Below are 22,316 nucleotides of genomic sequence, written 5' to 3'. Positions count from 1 at the left end.
TTTGGCTCTTGGATAATCATAACTAGCAATTTTTTGTCAATAACCAACACCTTCCCTCTCTCTCCTCTCTCAACAATGTTTCTAAGAAAAACATTTTTAGAAGAAATTTTTTTTCAAAAACATTTAAACTGTCCCTTTTTTTTTCAAAAACTGTTATTTAAAATAAAAAACTGTCTTTTTTTCAAAAACTTTCTTTTTAACTTTTTCAGAAAAGTATTTTTTCAAAATAAAAGTTTTCAAAAAATTATTTTTTATTTCTAATAAACTGTTTTTATTAGTTTGAAAACCATTTTAAAAAAATTATTTTATATGGTGACAATTTTTAGATTTTTACAGGTTGAAAATGTGATGTAGCAAATTTTAATTATTTAATATTGATTATACTACTGTGGACTAGTAACCCCTTAAATGGATAATCAAAAGGTGATATGACAACTTTTGATTATCCAATTTTAATTAGTCCACTGTAGAAGCTCTAATTAGTGGCAACTACTTAGTCAATTGATTAGAATTCCCTCTAGAAACTCATTAATCAATGGGCAAATTTTCGTAGTCGTCCCTCTAGTTTTACGGTTGTGTCAATTTCATCCCTCTAGTTTCAATTGTCTCAATTTCGTCTCGTCCCTGTAGTTTGTTTTACGTTTCAAATTGGTAAAATTGTTAACACCGTTAATAAAACTAACAGAAAAATATGATTAAAAAATTAAATGCTCCAATTTTCAATTCGGTTGAACGGGTGCGAAGATCTTATTTTTTTTTTATCATTTTATCATATATGGTCGTAATGAATTTTTGGCTCTAATGCCTTTCAACGAGCACCCGAAGACTCTTTATTTAGTTTTAGGGCTCTCTTAGAGTGCTCATTGAAAGGCCTTAGAACCAAAAATTTATTATGACCATTTAAAATAAAATGATCAGAAAAATAAGATCTTCGCACCGGTTCAAACAGATTAAAAACTGGAACACTTAATTTTTTAACAATATTTTTTAATATATAAACGGTGTAAAAAAAATAAGTGTTCCAATTTTCAATCCATTTAAACCGGTGCGAATATCTTATTTTTCTGATCATTTTATTTTAAATGGTCATAATGGATTTTTGGCCATAAGGTCTTTCAATGAGCACTCTAAGAGAACCTTGAAACTAAATAAGGAGTCTTTGGGTGCTCGTTGAAAGATAAGGGAAAACATCCGTCGAAAATAAATTGCTGGAAAACATTTACTAGTTCACTGAAAATCATTTACGTACTTATCTATAAACAAGAACCAAAACATATATAGAAAGTCATAGCAGCAGTTTCTTTCACCTCCCGCAATCCCCTTTTGCCCTCTTGTAGAAGAAGAGCTAATACACATTACTATTTTATAAATTAAAGAAGCTAGTGCACTTTCTACCTCACTCTTTAATTTCATAGAAAGAATTAGTAAGATCTCGGTGTTGAAAATCCCAGCAACTGGACCATATTGAAAAATCAGATGATTCCTCGCAAATACAAGACGTGCATTTGATTGAGCCCAATGTATCGGACTAAAGCAAAACTATATGGTTTACATTTTGTGAGTACAGTTAATTATATATCATTATGGTAACATATTTAATTTCATGCTAAAATAGTGAAGTATATGTATTTATATTGTTGTTGACTTTATTTTTAGAAAAATCGCATTAATAGTAATAAAATCTTATTGTTGCAGAATAGTTCATAATTAATGCACCTTAACTTGTGCCCGGAGACACTTGTTAGCAGCACAGTTCATAAAATCATGGAATTGAGAACAACTTAAGTTGTGGTGGTCCCGGCCAAGAGACCAAAGAAAGTCATAGGGAAGGCAACTCCTTGGAAGAACAACTCTCAACGTGATACACCCCTCATTTTATAAAAAAAAAAAAAAAAAAAAGCCTTGATACCACCCATATTTTCTTCATGGAAGTCTATAAATAGGCCTAAGACATGGGATTCAAATTCACAAATCCACCAAGTACCCAACTAGCTACTAGCTTCCCTCTACCAAAAGAAATGGAAACAAAAGTATTTCAGCTTTTCTTATGCATTTTCCTCGTCTCATTACCCCTTCCTCTCCCCTCTAATGCAAGGCCATCAAAATCCAAGGCTGAAAACCCAACATCCTTCGACTTCATTAAGCATTTGGAAGGAGGCCACAAAGGCGAGACCGTAAAAGGCCTCCAACAACTCAAGAAATATCTTGAGGCATTTGGTTATCTAAACTACTCCCCTAACCAAGCCCATGCCAACGACGACGATTTCGACGATTCGTTGGAGGCTGCAGTCAAAACATACCAGCTCAATTACCATCTCAAGACAACCGGAGCTTTAGATGCCCAAACCGTGTCCCAAATGACGGCCCCTCGATGTGGGGTCCCTGACATCGTTAACGGCACCAACTGGATGCGAGGAGGCAAAAAGGAGGCCAATCACACACACAGCACCATCCACACTGTCTCTCATTTCACTTTCTTTCCTGGTAACTTGAAATGGCCCCCAACTCGGTACCAGCTCACTTACGCGTTTGCTCCCCAAACCAGCTCTAATGCCATATCCGCTGTGGCCAGAGCATTCAACACATGGGCTTCCCAAACACAATTTAGATTCTCTCGGAGTCAAAACTTCGCGAGTGCGGATCTTAAAATCGGGTTCTATCGTGGTGAACATGGGGACGGGGCACCATTCAATGGGGCTAATGGGGTCTTAGCCCATGCTTTTGCCCCAACTGACGGGAGGTTTCACTACAACGGGGACTATTCGTTTACCGTGAACCCGGTCGCGGGTTCTTATCATCTGGAGACTGTGGCCTTGCATGAAATTGGGCACCTTCTTGGACTTGGACATAGCCGTGTCCAAGATGCTGTCATGTTCCCTAGCATTCCTGATGCAACAATCAAAGGTTTGAATGCAGATGATATACAAGGAATTAGAACTTTATACGCGTGAAATTAAGAATACTTTGGCCAATAATACAGTGATCTATGGACGTACGCCATATATGGAAGTAACTGAATTAGAGTCATCCCCAAAATAAAGTAAAAAAGTAAAAGGGGGTATTTCTTGCTTGTGTTTTTCCTTTTCCTCCCCTACACTGGAGTACCATAGTGTTCCAGTTAAAATGTATCAGTGTTTAATCAAAGAGTAATACAGAGTCCTTATCTTATCGACCTTTTTTTTTTTATTCAGTATTCAGTTCAATTTGCTTGCACATCAATGAATCTCAGAGAATCTCGAATTATTTTTCTTTATTATCTGCACGATAGGGCGTTGCAAATGTTTTTTGGAGGAAGGTTAATATATGGCACCATGGCCTCACAAAATCAAGAAAATACTAGTAATTGGAACAGCAGGAGAGGATAATATTGTAGTGAATTTAACAATATTTTCTCACCAATGGAAAAGCATTACAAAGTTTACACCATTGGACCCAACAATAGTAACCCAATGGAAAATTCAATTTCCTATCCAAAATTGATAAAGCCAAAAAAAAATTGATTGAGATTTTTTTTTTTTTGGTCAATCAATAAAAGAGATCATTTTACATCAGATATGAAGTACACAGTACATACCCGGGACACGACATCAATTGTGAGAGTCCACTAGACAACCACGCTCAACAATTCAACCAATACAAAAAATAAGCCCATTATACGGTAGAAACAAAAAAAGAAAGGAAAAGCTCTCTAAGGGAAGAATACCAACACGCAAGTGAGAAAACTTGATCTCCTAACCTCCTAGTGAGATGCAAGAGTTCTGGCCAACTAAGTTAACTCCAGTTGGTTGATTGAGACATTAAATGACCAAGATATCTGCCCCAAATTGCCTATTTTGCTTGTTTGCGAAAATCTATAAAAGTCTTTCTTTCTTTCTTTTTCCCCTTTAACATAACGTCAGTCTTCTGAAAGTAGATTACATGTGCACAAAACCGGACTGAAAAAATCATTTTCCAAAGATGCTTTCAAATGAAATATATGCTGAAGAGAAACAGGGGGAAAATCTTCCCCTGTTTGGAAAATCTTCCCCTGTTTCTCTTTCAAGACAAAAGGAAGGCTGCAGCTTTGATTTTTAGATACAAGATTTAACTCTAACCACTTACGAAGATTGGGTGTATAATTATTATTTTTTCCCTTTTTGGTAATTTGGTGTAGAATTCATTATTTAAAACCTCATAAGATTTTCTTCTAAGATTGCAATCCCTTTCACATTAAACCAAGAGTTATAGAACCCGTAAAAGCACAAAATTGGTCATTTTCCTTGCTAATAGCATATCTATTATCAATAAGATATATACAAACCGCGCAATTATGCCATTTCGAGTGTCGATAATTAAATAGTATAAGAGGAGAAACCTGAAGAGCCACAATTCAGATCGGCTCATCCCGGCCCAACTAACAAACCTGAAGCAAATTCAGATTAACAAAAACATCAAACAGATGTGCTGACCGACTGGCTAGCCCAGCCATATGGGCGTCCACACAAAAACTAATGTTGTATACCTTGAGAATTCCCAAACAGAGCTTCTCAATCTTAGTATTTCAGAAGATTAATTCTTGTGGTGTTAGCCAAAAAAAGCACACTTTGCAAACAGTACGACGAATTATATTTTTAAGTCATTTCATTTAGTTACGTTGATGTCTAGCTTGATTAGAACCCGAAGGATCTCTAAAAGACTAGAACCATAGATGTTCATCAGTTCATGGAAAAAACTGATAAGATTGCTCGTAGAAAACTCACACTCTCTCTCTCTCTAAAACTACCCTTCCGTCCCTCTTTTGTAATTCACTTTGAAAAAGATAACAAAAGTCCCATAAATCAAAGATGGCATGACTAGCTGTTAGCAAAAGTTAGCATTGAACATTTATTGTTTTTTTTGTAAAAGGTGGCCTATCAGTAAAATTTTAAATATTTTTAGAGCAATGAATGTGTGAATATGAAATGGAGATTCTGGGACCAATCATAAAAATTAATCAGCTTACTTTCCATAAATCATGGAAAATTATGAATTTGACTCAGATAGTCGTCGACACTGAATTCCAAATCTGACTCTCTTAGTTTTGAACGATTTGTATGGGGATTAACCATACATAGAAGTACATAAAAAGGATTTCAAGATATACATCATGTTACGGAAATATCAATCAATTTTAAAATTAGGTACTATAATTGTAATGCAATTATTTTATGCAACTTAGAATGCCTATAGCTATCCTCACAGTGTCCCAGGGGACCCAAGCACTGGTAAATTGATCATGAGAAAGCACCTTCTTAAAAGAACAACTCTCAACGTGACTCCACACCCACATTTTCGTCATCCATGAAGGCTTATAAATAGGCCCAAGATATTGGATTCAAATTCACAAATCCACCAAGTACTCAGCCAGACACTAGCTTCCTAGCTTCTACCCTAAAAAATGGCAACAAAAGTTTTCCAACTTCTCTTGTGCATTTCCCTCATCACATTAGCCTTCCCTCTCCCCTCTCATGCAAGGCCATCAAAACTCAAGGCTGAAAACCCAACATCCTTCGGCTTTATTAAGTATTTGGAAGGATGCCAGAAAGACCAGACAATAAAAGGCCTCCGACAACTCAAGACATATCTTAAGACATTTGGCTATCTAAACTACTCCCCTGACCAAACCCATGCCAACGACGACCATTTTGACCATGCCTTGGAGGCCGCCATCAAAACTTACCAGCTGAATTTTCATCTCAAGCCTACCGGAACTTTAGATGCCCAAACAGTGTCCAAAATGACAGCCCCTCGATGCGGGGTCCCTGACATTATTAACGGAACCAACTGGATGCGGATAGGCCAAAAAAAGGCCAATCACGCTCACAACACTATCCACACTGTCTCTCATTTCACTTTCTTTCCTGGTAACTTGAAATGGCCCTCAACTAAGTACCAGCTCACTTATGCATTTCCTCCCGGAACCAACTCGGATGCCATCTCCGCCGTGGCGAGAGCATTCAGCACATGGGCTTCCAATACTCCATTTACATTCTCTGAGACTCCAAACCATGACGGTGCAGATCTTAAAATCGGGTTCTACCGTGGTGACCATGGGGACGGGGCACCATTCAATGGGGCTAATGGGGTCTTAGCCCATGCTTTTGCCCCAACTGACGGGAGGTTTCACTACAACGAGGACCATTCGTTTTCCGTGGACCCGGTCGCGGGTTCGTTTCATATGGAGACTGTGGCCTTGCATGAAATTGGGCACCTTCTTGGACTTGCACATAGCGATGTCCAAGAGGCTATCATGTTCCCTGGCATTGCTGCTGGAACAGCCAAAGGTTTGAATGTCGATGATATACAAGGAATTAAGACTTTATACGACCTTGAGGCGTGAAATTAAGAATACTTTGGCGATGTTTTCAATAAAACGGTGATCTATGGACGCCATAAATTATAGCTATCCTCAAAATAAAGGAATAAAGATGGGGTATTTCTTGTTTCAGTTCTATGCATGGATGGTATGAACAGGCTAAACAAGAATTCTTCAGCAGCGAACTTCAATGCGACGATGAGGTCGTGAACGAAGTGGTAGTCAAGTTCTATGTACTGAGTATTATTGTGTGTGTGTGTTCGAGTTAAGATGTATCAGTTGTTATCAGAAAATATTACATTGTCCTTGTCTTATCGGCCTTCTTCTTTTTGATTACTGAGTACTATCCGGACTAACTTGCACGCATCTCAACTAATCTCATTGTCCTGAATTCCTTATCTTCTATTTTGGTAATTTATTTTTTTATTTTTTTTTGGATACATGATAGGAAGTTCAACAAGTCCTTTGAAGATGAATATATTGCACCATGGTCTCACTATCCCCCGTAATTAATGTGTTTATTCCAACCAATTGGAGTAATATCGATCTGGAGAGGATAATAGTGAACTTAACAATTTCTCTCCAATGAAAAGGCATTACATTTGTGGACGGACTAACAATAGTGTGGCCAAAGTGGAAAATTCAAATTCCTACCCAAAAAGAAACCTGCTTCTTCTCTACACTTCTTTTTTGGATCGAAGAGGACAGACTGTGCCATAGCAACCACCCGAAAGCAGTTTTATGGTCCGAATGTGCCAACAGATTCTTATCAGTAACAAAGCATCTTCCTTGAAAAAAAACTAGTCATCGATTATGCAAGATAGCAAGCCGAGATGCGAATGCTTCATGCAATCCAAACCCGGCTTCAAAGAAGCCTTTGCCCTATCCAAAATTGGTTAAGCCCAAAGAAATTTGACCGAGACAGCAAACGACTAAGGTATCTTCCCAATCGCCAATTTTTACTTGTTTGGTTTGGTTTGCCAAAATCAACTGATTGAGGTAAGAAAGGAAAATAAAAATAAAAATTATCCAGATCTGTTCATTTTCTCTTATTTCTTTCAATAACCCTTAAAAATACATCGCATAATTTCAAAATCCGAAAGTGAAAATCATTACCCAAAGATGTTTTCAACAGGGAGACAATCTTCCCCAATCCAGATAATAGACCCAGGCACGGATGACTCCGAACAATCGCCCAACCCAAGCTTCATACTCCCTCTGTTCCATACTTTTGATCTACTACAAAGGACGCATAATTTTTTTTAAAAACAATAAAGTACCTCCGTGAATAATTTTCTAATTCCAAGAGACAAAGAAAGGTTTCTTCTTCTTCTTTTTTAATAGAAAAATCTAATTGATTATTGATCTTATCTAATTCAAACAAGGGTCAATCGGATTTAAATTCCTTTATTCTAACGTAAAAATATACCTTAGAAAAAAAATTGCTTATATTTGGGTAAATCCCTCTTATATGATTTCAAAAATTCTGCTTACAGGGTGTTTGGAAGTATGGTTTATTTCTAAAAATCTACATCGAGATGTTCATTGAACCTGAATAACATCTCAATAAATTGAATAGATCTTTAAATTGGTGTCCATAAATTTAAAAAATTATGGACAACGGAAATACTTTACCTTTTGTAGTGGACCGAAAGCGACGAGGTAGCTGGCCAAATGTCATGGAAAGCTCATCCTACTGGGGCTCGTACATGCCAGAAGCTCGGCCCTGTCGTTCCTTGGAGCCGCCCAATGGCCCGATGTCACGTTCCACACATGTGTGTTTGGCCACGTGCACATCTAGCGTATATGACTATGCCTACCGGAAACGGTTTCGGGTGACATACAAGGCTCCTGCCTAGCACGGACATACTTGGGGAGAAAGTACATTCACTCTATAAAACCTAAGAGATATACTTATCCTTTCTCTCCTGTGTCTAACGTAGGCATCGAAGTGCCCTCTAGCTGACTACGACTGGACAGCACTAACCGGTTCCCAATTTTTAAGGCTTGCTTAGGAAAGGAGGGAGCTATTCGAAGGAGGAGATCCGACCTGTTAAAAGGAGGGAGCTATTCGAAGGAGGAGATCCAACTTGTTAAAAACCGAACGAATTACCCCCACCACACCTTTTGTATCCAAAAATTACACGTCTGTTCTTGGTGGAACAACAATATGGGACAGAGGAACTAGTTTTCTTTTAGAATATTATAGAAGGTTGTTTTACATTTGAAGTCATATAGATTCTCCCGCCCAATGTTCTTCAAAACAAATTCTGATACCCGCTCATCAATTATTCTTTCTTTCTGTATTACTTTTACCAGTACTTTACCAGCACTAGGGATGATTATAGATATTTCAATATTGAAAACATTTGCGAGCTTGCAAATACATATTATCTCAAATACTTCACCACTAGAAGAAAAGTTATGCATGAAGACTAGGCTACCAAACAGGATGGAAGATGATTTCCTCGTGTGTTATATATGCTCGGTTACATTGAGAAAGACATTGCTCGATACTATTTTAGATTTTCAATATTACTCGAAATGTTTGTACGATGTGAAAAGGGCGTCGATATATAGAGTGCATTTTAGATCCTAACTTTTGGATAGAGATGGAACACTAGGTTAGTAGGTTTATATGGATGCACAATTAGCTATAATCGTACTTTTGCAGTCGTAAAGATTGACCGAAAATATTTATGATAATTGTTTTGACAGAAATATCCGTGAAAGTATGTCCTTGTATCCATCGTTGGTCTCAACCATAACCACATGACATGATCATATGTTCAAATACAATAGTCCGAGAGTACCGTCACGTGGTACTCCAGACTATTTTAAAATCACACATTTCTGTGAGGTCTACCACTAAATATATGGACTCCACATAAACATGTGGTTGTAAATGGTCGGGAGTACAACGTGGCGATACTCTCGAACTATTGAATAATTACTCCCAGCCCAATAGTAACAAAGAGCAGAAACAACAAAAGTTGACAACATAAGAGGAAAAACAGAGGATTCAGAGTGGCCATGACTGTTTCAGAGTCGCTTTTTGGCTTCAAAAAATCAACATCGGAAGGCTACTACCTCATCTAACACGAGATCCCTGAGCTATTAGGTAGGAAAGTATCACTTTTGAACTAATTTAGGATCTTTTTTTTAAGTAAAATTTACCATGTTTTGTTGTTTGTTCCTTTCCATGAATTTATTATCGACTAAGATAGTTCTCGCTTTCGTCCGCGGCAGGGAGGCTCAAAGGGTTTGTTGCTTTCATCCTAACATTTCGACAAGGCTTAGTTTAATTAGGTCCGTGTCCATCTCCCACTGTCACGGCTATCTTCGATCACGAAAAAGTTTGAGGAAAGGTGAAATGGAAAGGAAGATGGATACTCGCATTCAAATTTTACGGGCAGTTTAAGATGATGGTGAGAAACATAAGAGACCATGATAGCAACACTACCTTTTACATTTTTTAAGTGCAACAAAACTAGTTCTGCATCGTGTGATGGACAACATTTTTATTTTGATCCGATGATAGACAACATTAGATCCAGGTAAAAGTAGTTATGTGGTCTGCATAGGGTTGATTAGCTTGTGCTCAAACGTAAAATGTATCTCAATAATGAGAGAACTACATATACTGAAACAATTTTTTGCAGGGAATTCAGTGAAACTTCCAAAAACTGCAAGTGGTTCGTAAATTTCGTTTGAGGACTCGAACTATACATTGACTGTTCAGTAATTCAGCTGGCCAGGACGAGTTATACAATTGAGCACGCACACCGTGAAGCAAATCAAAGCGCCGCTAACTTAGCGATGCTTGGAACTGAACAAGAGGAGGAACTCGTGTGTGAACCCCCCCCCCCCCCCCCCCCCCCCCCCCCCCAATCGGTTAGACATTTTCTGATAGAGGATGACCTGTGCTGGTTTAGGGATTAGATTTCCCTTTATTCCATAGCACCCAAAAAAAAATTTTACTTGTACTTTAGCTTAAGAGTTTTTTTATACCTTGTTTAGCTTAACCTAATTACCATGATTGCCAAAATACATCCCTAAATACAGCAACTTAAGCCGAAAGGAAGTGCTTTCCCAGCCCGAGCTACACCCTAACAGGGATTTCTCTACTAGCCCGAGAGAAAGCAATGGTAAAGAGGAGGCTTGTGAAATGGATGAAGATAAACCGAACCGATAAACGAAAAGAGCAGCAGCAGCAGCTTGTTGAAACTTAGATTCAACTCTCTCAGCAAACTTTGAATATATGTTCAATCTTGGATTATTTATCAGGAGACCCGATCATGGATTCATGTCAAGTCGCTTGAATTTTTTACATATCTCAACTTAAAATAAACCGGATAGTAGTTTGTTGAAGCTTGGTTTGAAAGTTTAATGGGTTTTAAAAAACGGTTGAGCTTGGCTTTTTGAGGAAATAAACCGATCTTGAACAAGCTTTAAACGAGTCGAATACATGTTCAAAGTTGAGTAACTTGGTTTGTTTATCGGCCTTATAGACAAGTGATGGGATATTTAGTACTCCCTCCGTCCCTTTTTTTGTGTCCAGTATTTCATTTTGAGCTGTCCCTTAATAAGTGTCCATTTTGTAAAGTTAGGGGGGTAAAAGTTGGTGTATTGTCTATTTTGTCCCTAAAAGTAGATTTTATTTTGAAAAGTTAGTGAGTAAAAGTGTAATGATGATGAGTAAGTAGGGAAAGTAGAGGAAAAAGTTGATGTGAAAGGTGTAATGATGACGTCTTTTTAATAAGTTGGAGTTACGAAGCAGGACACTTAAAAAGGGACGGAGGGAGTATATTTAGGGTCCAGTTCTTGTATCTATGTTTCCTTGTCCTTTTAAATCCTTACTGGACAAGATAAGCTTCTGGGTAAAACTTTCTCTAATTTTCTTTCTTTCCTTGTCCGTCTCTTCTCCTCCTCTCTTCTTCACCAATCGTTCATCGTCCTTGCTATGCTGCATTATCTATGCTCTTCCCATTTCCTCACCACAACCAATTCAAACACAAAACACTCAGGTAAATTTAGGGTCATCATATTAATTAACCTGAAAGTTCTTACTCAACTATATCAGTCTCCCTCATGTCCCCATCTAGAAGCCAACAGTGGTCTCGAATTACTGATAGTCTTACCATCCAAATACATCTAACACCTGCATCATCGGTCTTTACCATGGCTGCTGGCACAGAAATGCTTATTCCCGGATTGTTTTGTTGCTTCTTCTCTGAGAGAAGAAGTTGACGGCCCATGGAGCATTGTAAAACCTATAACCAGCAATATACCGCAATTACCGGATGCTCGATGTACCTCTCCTGCAGCCTAACTTGACTGAGCACACAAGGCTAATGTATTGCCCAACTCCTATGTTTCTCAAAGTAATGATCGGAAGTTCACAAAGGAAAACACTTGGTTGTCAATCATACCAAAATGTGACTGCTACGCGCAAGAAACAGTTAAACCATAGACAAACATCACGTAACAACAATTCACATAGAAATGCTGAACCATGTACCGGTGGTAAATTTCTATTCCAGAAACAAGGAAGGTGTTTAACCGAAGATACATAATGAACCAAGCTCTAAACCGACGATACACAACAAACCAAGTTCTTCGACACTAACCCAACCACGTAGTAACAGAAATAATCAGAGCTGGGTCATTTATACAACAAAAAACAACACTAGAAATTACCTCATCAATGAGAACCATATCCATTGATCACCAATTCAGGCACCACAACAACAGCCTTCTGCTCCCCAACAATCCCCTCTTCTTTCATTTCATTCTCATTCTCATCATCGGAATCCAACGTGAACTGACCATGATGGCTATCCAACTGCTGCATTTCCGCCCCAAGCGGCCTATACAGCGTCGATTCACCCCCGAGCCCAACCTTTCTACAAACAACCGAGTACACCCCAACAACCACAACCACAAGGAAAGCAAGATGACAATTGAACTGGAGCGTCCCGATTGCTCTGCCCCTGTGATACTCCGGGTGCCCCTTACACTTCACCGTGAAATTCCCTCTACTCTTCTCACTCAGAAAACACCCGTGCGCCATCGCGCTCGAATAGAACGAAAAACCCATCTGGAGGAACCAAGACCCTTGCGAAATCAGCCCGATTCCCCTCCCCAACCGCGAAAACCTATACGTGTTCGTTTTCAATTCAAGAACCGTTGAAACCACACAAATACCTATAGGAACAAGCAAAAGATCGAAGTAGTGGTTCTCTATTCCACTGGGGTCCTTCTTTTGGAGGTAAAACAAGATAAATTCTTCGACGAAACCGAATAAACATAATAAATTGAGGATTGATGAGGGTAGCGTGATGGAATTTGTGAAGTGGGTTAGCAGACCAAATGCGGAGTAGAGGAAGAAGAGGGAGGCGATTGCGATTACCTCGAGCTGGAGGACCAAACCGACGTCGTCTTTGGAGTCGAGGGCGGAGAGCAGGGAGATGAGGGAGTTTGAGATGAAGGAGAGGGAGAAGAGAGAGGTTGCGATTAGTGTTATGGACGATGATGATGATGACGATGAAGAAGGAGAGGGGAAGTGACAAGACGGCGTCGTTTTGGTTGTGGGTTGGGGTTGGAGGGAGGCGATTAGGGATTCCCAGGCGCCGATTAGGATGAAACCTCCTCCGGCCAGGGTGTAGGTGAAGAGACCCATCTTTTTACTCTCTCTCTCTCTCTCTCTCTCTCTCTCTCTCTCTCTTGTTAATTCTATGCGTCTGGTGTTTGGGTTTGTTGGGAAGAAGATTGGGGTGGGATCTGAGATGTGTTTAGATTTGGGATTTGGGTTTGTAGGGTTCTTTGTTGCTGCGCTGAAAAAGTCAAAGGTCAACTGGGTTTGGTTTCGTTGTCGTAGTTGGAAAACTTGGAGGAACCATTCCAGAATCCGGAGAATCGCCGTTGGAAAAGAGAAAAACAAGTTATTAACGCTCCGCGCAATTTTTATCGTCCGTTTCGATATCAATAGTTCAAATTTTAAAAATATTATTTGCTCGCAATTGAGCACCGTAAACTATATTTACAAGTTACTCCGTAAAAAAGTTTTTTCTCGGAAAACAGTTTCAACAGACGGTAATTTATTGGGTAAACGGCACTTTGGGCCCGAAGTTTTGTGGAAGTTCCATTTGATGCCCTTGTAAGTTTTTTTTTAGTTTTTTTTTATTACCAGCAGTGGAGAGTACAAGGATCAGAACTACACCAAATTGGAAACACAATCGTTAATTATAAACCCAACCTAACTAATAGTCTCATTAAGAAGAGAAAATAATCCCAACGAATACAAGAACAATATTAGCCCCACGCAAGTAGAGAGATTCAAACTCCTAACCTTCAATGTATATGCTCTTGTAACCATAACTTGCATGTACTTTTTTGAATAGGCAATTTTTCCTTATTCTTTTCAAAATTTCCAACTCCACACTTATTTACACACTCACAAAAGAGACGGGTTCCACACACTAGGTGTGTAATGTGTGCAGACTCTACCCCTATTCTGAATGTAAGTGCGTAATTGGGTGTGTGTTGAAATGTGGAGGTAAAATAATTGTTTTCTTTTTGACACAGAGACGATCTAGTCACAAGTCTGAATGAAAAATTTGTCCCCATGTGTACCTTAAAAGGTTCTACAATATTAATTTTTTTGAATTGCGAAGAAAGTACCATTAATCACAAAGATCATAAGATGAAATTAGTACAATAAGAAAATAAATGCATTGAGAGAGATTTGAATAGTAGGATGACTCTTCCACTATTGGTACTCGCAAAAGCTTAACCTGCCTCCAAGCTACTCATTTTCTTTTTCAAAACCCAAGAGCAAAGGGAAAAAAACACAAAGATGTTGGCAAGATACCAACGAATCAAAAGCTAATCAGATGCTCCCATGTCCCTCGACATCTACACGATGGATGCGTTCGTGGACAAATTAGTCAGTGAATTTGTTTAAAATCGGTGCGGAAATAAAAATTATGCAAAGAAGTACTTTGTTATTTTATTCAAAAAAAAAAAAAACCACACAAACTTTAGTATTGGACTAAAATTGTTTTTGAGAATGATTAAAGAAAATAGGTAGCCAAATCTCGTAAGGGTAGTTCAACTAACTAATCAAGTCGCTAACTACTAAATTAGACATTGTCTAGTCAAATCAAATACTAAGGATCTTGTCTATTTGCAGACCTTGCATTAACTCTTTCATTTTCTTCCTGTTAAAAAAAAAAACTTTATTTTTGTTCTCGAGCTAGCACTTAAACTTTTATAAAGTTGTGTTGAGAATTAAAAGAATACTGCTTTAAGATATTTGTCTTGTTGGGGTTATAGATTAAAATAGCAACGAGTAGTAGTTAAATAACTTAAAATAATTACATGTATCTTAAAATGGCTAACCATAGATAACACAATTGATTATGAGTTTTTTTTAATCCTAATCTATTCTATCATAGGGGACTTGGAAGGCGGGAGGAATACTTACGGAAATCGAACCATGTTCATGTATAAAGGAAGCACTAACTGCACTCCACTCATAATAACACAATTGATCATGAGTTGACGAGAGCAAGATAACCAATGGTATATATAAAACAACACTAGCATATCCCAAATTCATGAACGGGTTGTTATTGTGGAGCATCTTAATTTGACTATATTAGATGACTAAAGAAAATTGCGAAAACAAATGGCAATCAAAAACAGAGTTTCCTATTATTAAAAATTATAAGCAAATCAATTATTTTCTAAAAACATCAAATTCTCCTTTTTTAAAGATCAAACGATGTTGAACAGCCGAAACTTAAATTAGGTCGTCGGACAGAATGAAGCGGACCAAGCGGTCAGTATTGATCCTTGGCCCGTTTCCAATCACTACTCCCAGGGTTTTGGACCAATCCGCCAACGCTGGGCCGCACGTTGACTAGTGCCTTTTGGACCGCAAACGGTCCAATCAATCATGGATGCGATCCACTCTGCATGGACTTCCAGAACAACACATCTAAACATGAATGCACAGTTGTTCTAGGTATTGGGATTGGGGCACAGCACATTTGTGAATTCCACAGTATATTGTGTTCGGCCTATTTTTAGCCTAATATGCTAAATGACTTATTCTTTTAATTTTTATTCAAATTTTTTTTTAGATATTTTTTGGATTATTGCTTCGTCATGATGAGAGAAATTTAAAACATAAAAATTATGATCAAATCCGAATTTTTTTGAATAAAGACAAAAATAAGCCAATAAATTAATTTTTTCGTCTTTATTCAAATAAATTTGGGTTTCAATAGTAATTTTTTATTTTTATTTTTTAATTTCTCTCGTCATGATAAAGTAATAATCTACATACACAAAAAATTGACAAAAAACTGACAAATGCAGAAAAAATAAAATTAAATAAGGACAAAAAATAAGTCATTTGATTTATTAGGCCAAAATAAACCTTATAGGCCTTTCCCAATACAGCAACCTGGAAAAACGATTAGGTGCTTCCTTCCATAACAACACATTAATTATCTTACATGAATGTGTAGTTGTGCTATGCAACGGGGCACTGCATGCATATACAGATTCCACATGAATGTATAACAGGGGAGGGGCGTTGGCGCCACCATATTACGGTACCTTATGGCAACTGACAATTACGCACAACTGAGTACCGGAGAGGATGCATTGTATCGTGTTTTTGAGGCTATATATTTTGGGTCCAGTACAAGTTCTATTAATCTTCGAGAAGATTATGAATACATGCAAAAACCTAAGTTCATGGAAAGTTAAAAACATAAATCGTAGAATTTTGCGAAGCATATATAATGATTGACCTACGTATTTTCAAAAGCTACTATACATCTTTTTAATTATGACCTCAACTATTTAATGCAATTACCAATATTGTTCAAGTCGATCGAACTTGTGATCACACTAAAGTTCTAAATTTAATTATTAAAATGTGATCAGGGAACAATAATATATACTATTTGCAATCCTTACAATGGCATCACTTATAAGTGAACTTTTTTTTTTTTAAATAAAGTACTTTTTAACTGATAGATGTTACAAGCTCTTCTAGGATCCCAAAAATCTCAAGTTGAACCTGATAATTAGATAGATGCGATTCAGTAATCTTGCTTTCGACAATTGATGTATTTGTTAATCTAAAGTTATCAACAGGTAGGGTTGATAATGAGTTTTTTTTTTTTTTTTTGTCATTGGTTAATCCTAATTTACTTTATACTAGAGGACTTAGGGAGGAAAATGTGTACTTACGAAAATTTAACCCAGTCCATGTGCATGAGGGAGTATAAGGGGACTTGGGGAGTGGGATGCATGCTTACGGAAATTTAACTCAATCCATGTACATGAGAGTATAAATGAGGCACCAACTGCACTCCATTCTACTTGCAATAATGAGTTGAATGAGCCAAAAAATTAATTGTTTATATATAAACTTTTGAAAATTTAATGACTATTTGCATCATATTTGTAATTTCTCGAATTCCCCGTCGATTGAGTGACACGTGGCATAGATAGAAGGGTATTATTGGAAAATCAATGAGACTTATGGTCTAGTTAATTAATGTGGTTAATTAACGTGATTATTATAGAGCCATAATAAAATCTTACAAGTTAAACATGAGAGGAGAGTTTACCTGTCAATTGACTGTTACAGTTTTTTACCTTCAACGATTGGATCACAGGTGTCAAAAGAAGGAAGGGTGTTCGGTTTCTCCCATGATCAAAGGGGCAGTTCTCCCATGATTAAAGGAGCAGTTGTTTGGATATGCTCAAATGTTCGTGGAAGTTATTTACAAAGAGGGACGAAAAGGAGAAGTAACTGCCATGTTAAATTGGAGGGAAGATTCAAATTCAAATGAGGAAGGCCTATTTATGCTTGGAATCGTGACAATTTTGGGACACACAATCAACGCCAACAGGCCTTTATCTTTGTTTTCTAGGAGTAGTTATAACTTGTAATTGTTCACTCGACTATCTTAGTCGGTTGTACTTCTACTTTGAAGATTAGTCTTCTTCCATATCTCATCCACTTCATTATTTGTTTCCAAAAAAGTCTTGAAACGGCAAGAAACCAAACTCCACCTTTACACCCCACATTCCAGTAGAATCACGAAATAGTTTCCTGTCGATTGACATTCTCCGTCAATTAGATTGAAATCAAAATTTTTGGTAACTATGACCTTCAAAAATCAACAATCTTAAACAAGATTTAATCGAGCCAATCATAAGACAATCTCAAATAGCTTATTTTTTAATCATTCGTAAGTCAAACGAGCAAAGTGAAGTAGGAATTTGGTCGAATTATTTTAGTTAGAAACTCAATGAATTTTTTTTTTAAATATTCAAGTTTGACTTGTTCTGTTAAAAAACCGATATCTGTTGAAATTTCAATGATCAATGACAATAATACCTTACATTTTAGTTCATTATCAGTCGAATTAAAAAAATTGTGTTCACATGGGGTTCTTTGAACTATCTCCTCTCTCTCTGCGCAATTTCTAAAAGTTCACTCTTCACTTATGTCAACAAATATAAAAAAGAAAATCTTCATTTACAGAGGTTCTATAAATAAATTTTACGGAGGCCAATTTCGGCCGTCCAAAAAGTGTTTTGAACAATCTAGATAAATGACAAACTATTAGCGATAAGAGATAATTATTATCGGTCAAAGATTTTGGACAATCTAAATAAAATTGCGCATTTTCTTGTAAAAAAAAAACTTCCCTTGAAACATTTATTATACTCCCTCCGTCCCAATTTGTTTGTCTAATTGTCGAGATACGTATCTTTTAAAAATATACTAATATCTTACAATTTATAATATTTTTTTATAATTTTGAAGATTTTGTATAAAAAAAATTAATTGAGAATTATCAAATAAGATCAATATTGCATATTAAAAATATTACGAATTGAAAATTATAGTCAACTTTTTGAGAGGTCAAATGCTCTCAAAAAATCAAAAAGTAGATAAACAAATCGGGACGGAATGAGTAGATCTTACCTATTGGTGAACAACAATCAAACGAAAAATTACTGATGACTACCCTAGCCCTAGGCTCCTTTTCAGTAGGCATTTTGGTGGGTCTATTCATTTTGCCTCTGACCCTAGAGGGAAAAGAAAAGAAAGAGACGGCACAAAAAACATTGATGAGTTTCTCTCTCTGTCTCTCTTCTTTCAACGCTTGAGCACTACTGCAATCATCATGTCTTCTCTGCCACCACCACCACCTTCTCCTCCTCCTCCACCTTACCTTGTCCACGTCCATCATCATTGCTTCCACCACCTCAAAGCACCATCATCATTCCCATCACCACCAGATCAGACAAAAGACAACAAAAGAAAGCCACATAAAGAAAGATCATCATGATCGGAAAGACCAGATTGAAAGAATTGGTTGAATAAGTAGAAAAAAAAGAAGAGGAGACCATTTCTCACAGTCACAGCCTTTCGGCTTTCGAGTGATCGAAGAGGTCTCTCTCTCTCTCTCTCTCTCTCTCTCTCTCTCTCTTTTCCCACTTGAAAGAAACAAAAAAAAAGAGTGTTACACTTGGGGAATCAAGCATCTTGGTCCGATCCTTTTGCTGTAGATCAAGCATAATTAATTTCTTTTTCAAGTTATGTGCGTGTGTTTACTTCCTATGTGTATTGTGATTGATAGATCTTGTGAGCTTGGTGAAGGTTTCACAAATTATGGGTGTTAGGGCTTTTTTGCTTTTTTAATTAGGTCATTGGAGATTTGCTAAAAATCCAATATTGTGGTGTGTTTGAACTCTCTCTCTCTCTCTCTCTCTCTCTCTCTCTCTCTCTCTCTCTCTCTCTCTCTCTCTGTGTGCGTGTGTGGCAGTGTCTATATATGTGTTATTTTGCCATAGTTGGTGATTATTTCTTGTTTGTTCGGAAGTGTGTTGGTGTAAATTGAATGGATCTGAGATACTCCTATTTTTGTATACTTTTGAGATGAAAACAAATTACTACCGGGAGATAATAATCATTTCTGGGTTTACATGTTTCATTTAATAGTGCTTTGAGCACTTTTTCAAGTTGATCAGCAAGTCAGATCTTGCTATCAATTGTAGTATCAAGAACAGGCTTTGTTCTTGTTTTAGGGTTTCCTATTTTCTGGGCTGTCAAGCCTGACGTTTTCTTGGGTCTAAAAGTTTTGCCTAATCGTGAACGATAAAAAGGAGTTCAGCTTCTTCGTCCGTCGCCAGCATGTCTTCGTTATTGTAACAACAACACTATAGTCGTACTTTTCACTTTATTATTATTACTGTAATACATTTCTTGCTCTACCCAAAAAAAAAAAAAAAAAAAGGAGTTCAACTTAGTATGATCACTTCTTGAATTTACTTGCCGGAGCTGTGAGCCATTATAAACTTAAGCACTAGTATGTACAATACTTGAACATACTTGAAAATCTCAAATCGACTCAAGATCACAAAAATAGTCGATGAAATATTTGCATACTTTTGAGAAAAATGTTGCAATGCAAAATATTACTATACTTGAATTTGTATGATATGCACTTTTGAAGTTATATAAAAATTTATAACCTTGATGTAGAAATTCATACCATTAATTTTAAATTAATATCATAAATTTTTTGTATAAAAAAACTTTTATCATGTTTATACAAATCAATTCATAACACCGTTCTTGAATCTGTAATTTTTTTTTTTATCGGCTTGAATCTATAAATTTTTTTTTTGCGTTATATGGCTTTATGTGTGGTTTCATTAGGTTTTCCATTTTCTGGAGGTTAATAACAAACACAAGAAATATTATATGATCACCATTTTTTACCGTTTAATGTCCCCACTTAAATTTCGCGTTCTTTTTTTCTTCTGACAATAAATTTTGTACACCAGTGAGCAATGTAAGTGAATTATATTTATTTTCCATGAATCTTGTCATAAAATAGGGCAAAACTGGCGATATGTTCATTTTTATGCACGTATATTGTCAAACCAATCCCATTAATTCCAAGGCTTTAATCATCTAGGACTAGCTCAGTTGATCGAAATTTTTGCATCTTACTGAGATGTTATTTTGTAAACTTTCTAGGCGTCAAAACACTTTTTAGGCAAGCTGCTTTCGCCCTTGTTGTATGTATTCTGCTTGATTGATGTCTAGGTTTTTTGTTTTTGAGATTTCAGTGCTTTTTTTCAAGGGTTTGTTCTCATATTTTTAATTTCCCTATCTCTGTATTTGATCATGTGAATGTACTATTTATTGATATTAATGGCTATGACTTTCAATCCCCAAATATTGACCTTCTCATTGATATAAATGCATGTGCATGATAAAATGAATACATTGAATGTGAATGATTTCTGATGATGTCATCCATGGGTGATTATTTTCCCTTCTGGTTCTTAGCGGCATGGCATATGATTGTCAGAGTTCTCATTGCTCTGTTTTGATGCCTCGTTCTATGAATTCTTTTAATCTTTGTAATCTGTTTTCAAAAATTAATAAATTTTCTTTGCTGTTCAAAAAAAAAAAAAAAGATTTCTGATGATGAATTGAAGTTGGACAAACACTAGGGCAGCAAGCTAATGAAGCTAGCTATATGTCTGCTCTCATGATTTCTAGACACTAGCTAATCGATAAGAAGCCCCTGGCCTGGTATTCCATTTCTCAACCTCATCTTTGTCACTTGTAAGTACTTGAAGATGATCATTCGTATTCGAGAAGAAAATCTTAGACACGCATCCATTTTTATGTTAATTTGGAGCAAGTCGGGTACTCGTGTGCCAAATCCTATGTTAAGATTTCAATTTGGCAGCCGTTCAAAAAATAGTAAAAATTTGGCACCAACAATGGTACTAAAACCCTCTAAACCGTTGCACCAAATGCAATGCCAGGCGTCAAATGTAGCATCAACTTAGATAATTGTCAAACTTGCCACATTGTTCGAGTCTTGTGATTCATATTGTAAAATGAAATGAGATTAATTTGACAGTCGATCTTGTACATCTCAAATTATACCAAAATGGCATTGGATCGGTGGAGTAGCGCTAGCATTACTGGCTTTGTTCGTTTCCAAATTTTACTTTGTTTTCTAATATTACCCTATATCTGTCTTCAATCATTATCCTATTTCTTCAGTTATTAATTTTATTTTTCTTTCTATCTCTTTCCACTCATTACTCATCATTATCTTATTTTTCTCTTCATCCACTAAAAAACACCCAAAGTTACCACAAGAACAAGGCTGTTTTTCGATATTTGTACTGCAGCAAGTTAAAGAAAATGATTTCAACAGTTGAAACCAATTGGTGATGAACTTGCCCTTATAATTAATTACTGCAGGTCATCCTCATTTCTGTAAGAGAATACTAGTATAAAAGTGAAGGTGGGCCTTTGATTACTCTTTCAAAAATCAGACTATGGAATTCCTACGATTTGAAAAGTCGTACTTACTTTTTCTACTTTCAAAATAGTGAGTACTCCGTACAAATTATTAATGCTCTGTTTGGATTTGAATTTGAATTTTTTTTTGAAAAATAGTATGGGTAATAAGTAGAGAGAGATAAAAAGAGAAATATTGAAAGTAGGAGAAATTTATGGGGCATTTTTTGAAAAATGCTTTTTAAAAAGCAAAAAGAACAAGGCAAAATAACCAGAGTAAAGGCCCCGTTCCAGAACGGATAATAAGTACTTATTTTTTAATAAGGCAATTTCAAACTCAAAAATAAAGGGTTTAATGAAATCTAAAAATATGCAATATGGATCTTGTTTGAAAGATCTTGATGAGATCTTTAATACGGTGCAAAAAAAATCAAAAAATTATTTTTCATTTACATTATTTTTGAGTTTGAAAATGTGAAATAAGTACTTATTTTTTAAGAATATTTTCTGGAACGGAGCCTAATTATTCAATACTCCTAGAGTATATGAACAATATACTCCATTTTCTCACATAACATGTGGGTTCTACACGTGTCTCTCGTG

General features: G+C 36.5%; 3 protein-coding genes across 3 annotated transcripts; 2 read left to right on the top strand and 1 right to left on the bottom strand.

Annotated features, from left to right (window-relative positions):
* Positions 1-1,864: 1,864 nt before the first annotated feature.
* Positions 1,865-3,168, top strand: LOC131298927 (metalloendoproteinase 2-MMP-like). Its single transcript, XM_058324432.1, has one exon. It carries the CDS (start codon positions 1,953-1,955, stop codon positions 2,949-2,951), a length of 999 nt encoding a protein of 332 aa, XP_058180415.1. The 5' UTR covers positions 1,865-1,952; the 3' UTR covers positions 2,952-3,168.
* A 2,180-nt stretch (positions 3,169-5,348) lies between these two features.
* LOC131298926 (metalloendoproteinase 2-MMP-like) lies at positions 5,349-6,648 on the top strand. The gene has a single exon (XM_058324431.1). The coding sequence runs from the start codon at positions 5,417-5,419 to the stop codon at positions 6,356-6,358; it is 942 nt and encodes a 313-aa protein (XP_058180414.1). The 5' UTR covers positions 5,349-5,416; the 3' UTR covers positions 6,359-6,648.
* Positions 6,649-11,814: 5,166 nt separating this feature from the next.
* Positions 11,815-13,287, bottom strand: LOC131298925 (uncharacterized). The gene has a single exon (XM_058324430.1). It carries the CDS (start codon positions 13,014-13,016, stop codon positions 12,039-12,041), a length of 978 nt encoding a protein of 325 aa, XP_058180413.1. The 5' UTR covers positions 13,017-13,287; the 3' UTR covers positions 11,815-12,038.
* Positions 13,288-22,316: the final 9,029 nt, after the last annotated feature.

This window comes from Rhododendron vialii, chromosome 8a (genome assembly GCF_030253575.1).
Source record: "Rhododendron vialii isolate Sample 1 chromosome 8a, ASM3025357v1".
Lineage (NCBI taxonomy): Eukaryota > Viridiplantae > Streptophyta > Magnoliopsida > Ericales > Ericaceae > Rhododendron > Rhododendron vialii.
The sequence above is the reverse complement of the archived record's forward strand: the minus strand, read 5'-3'. Positions and strand labels throughout refer to the sequence as shown.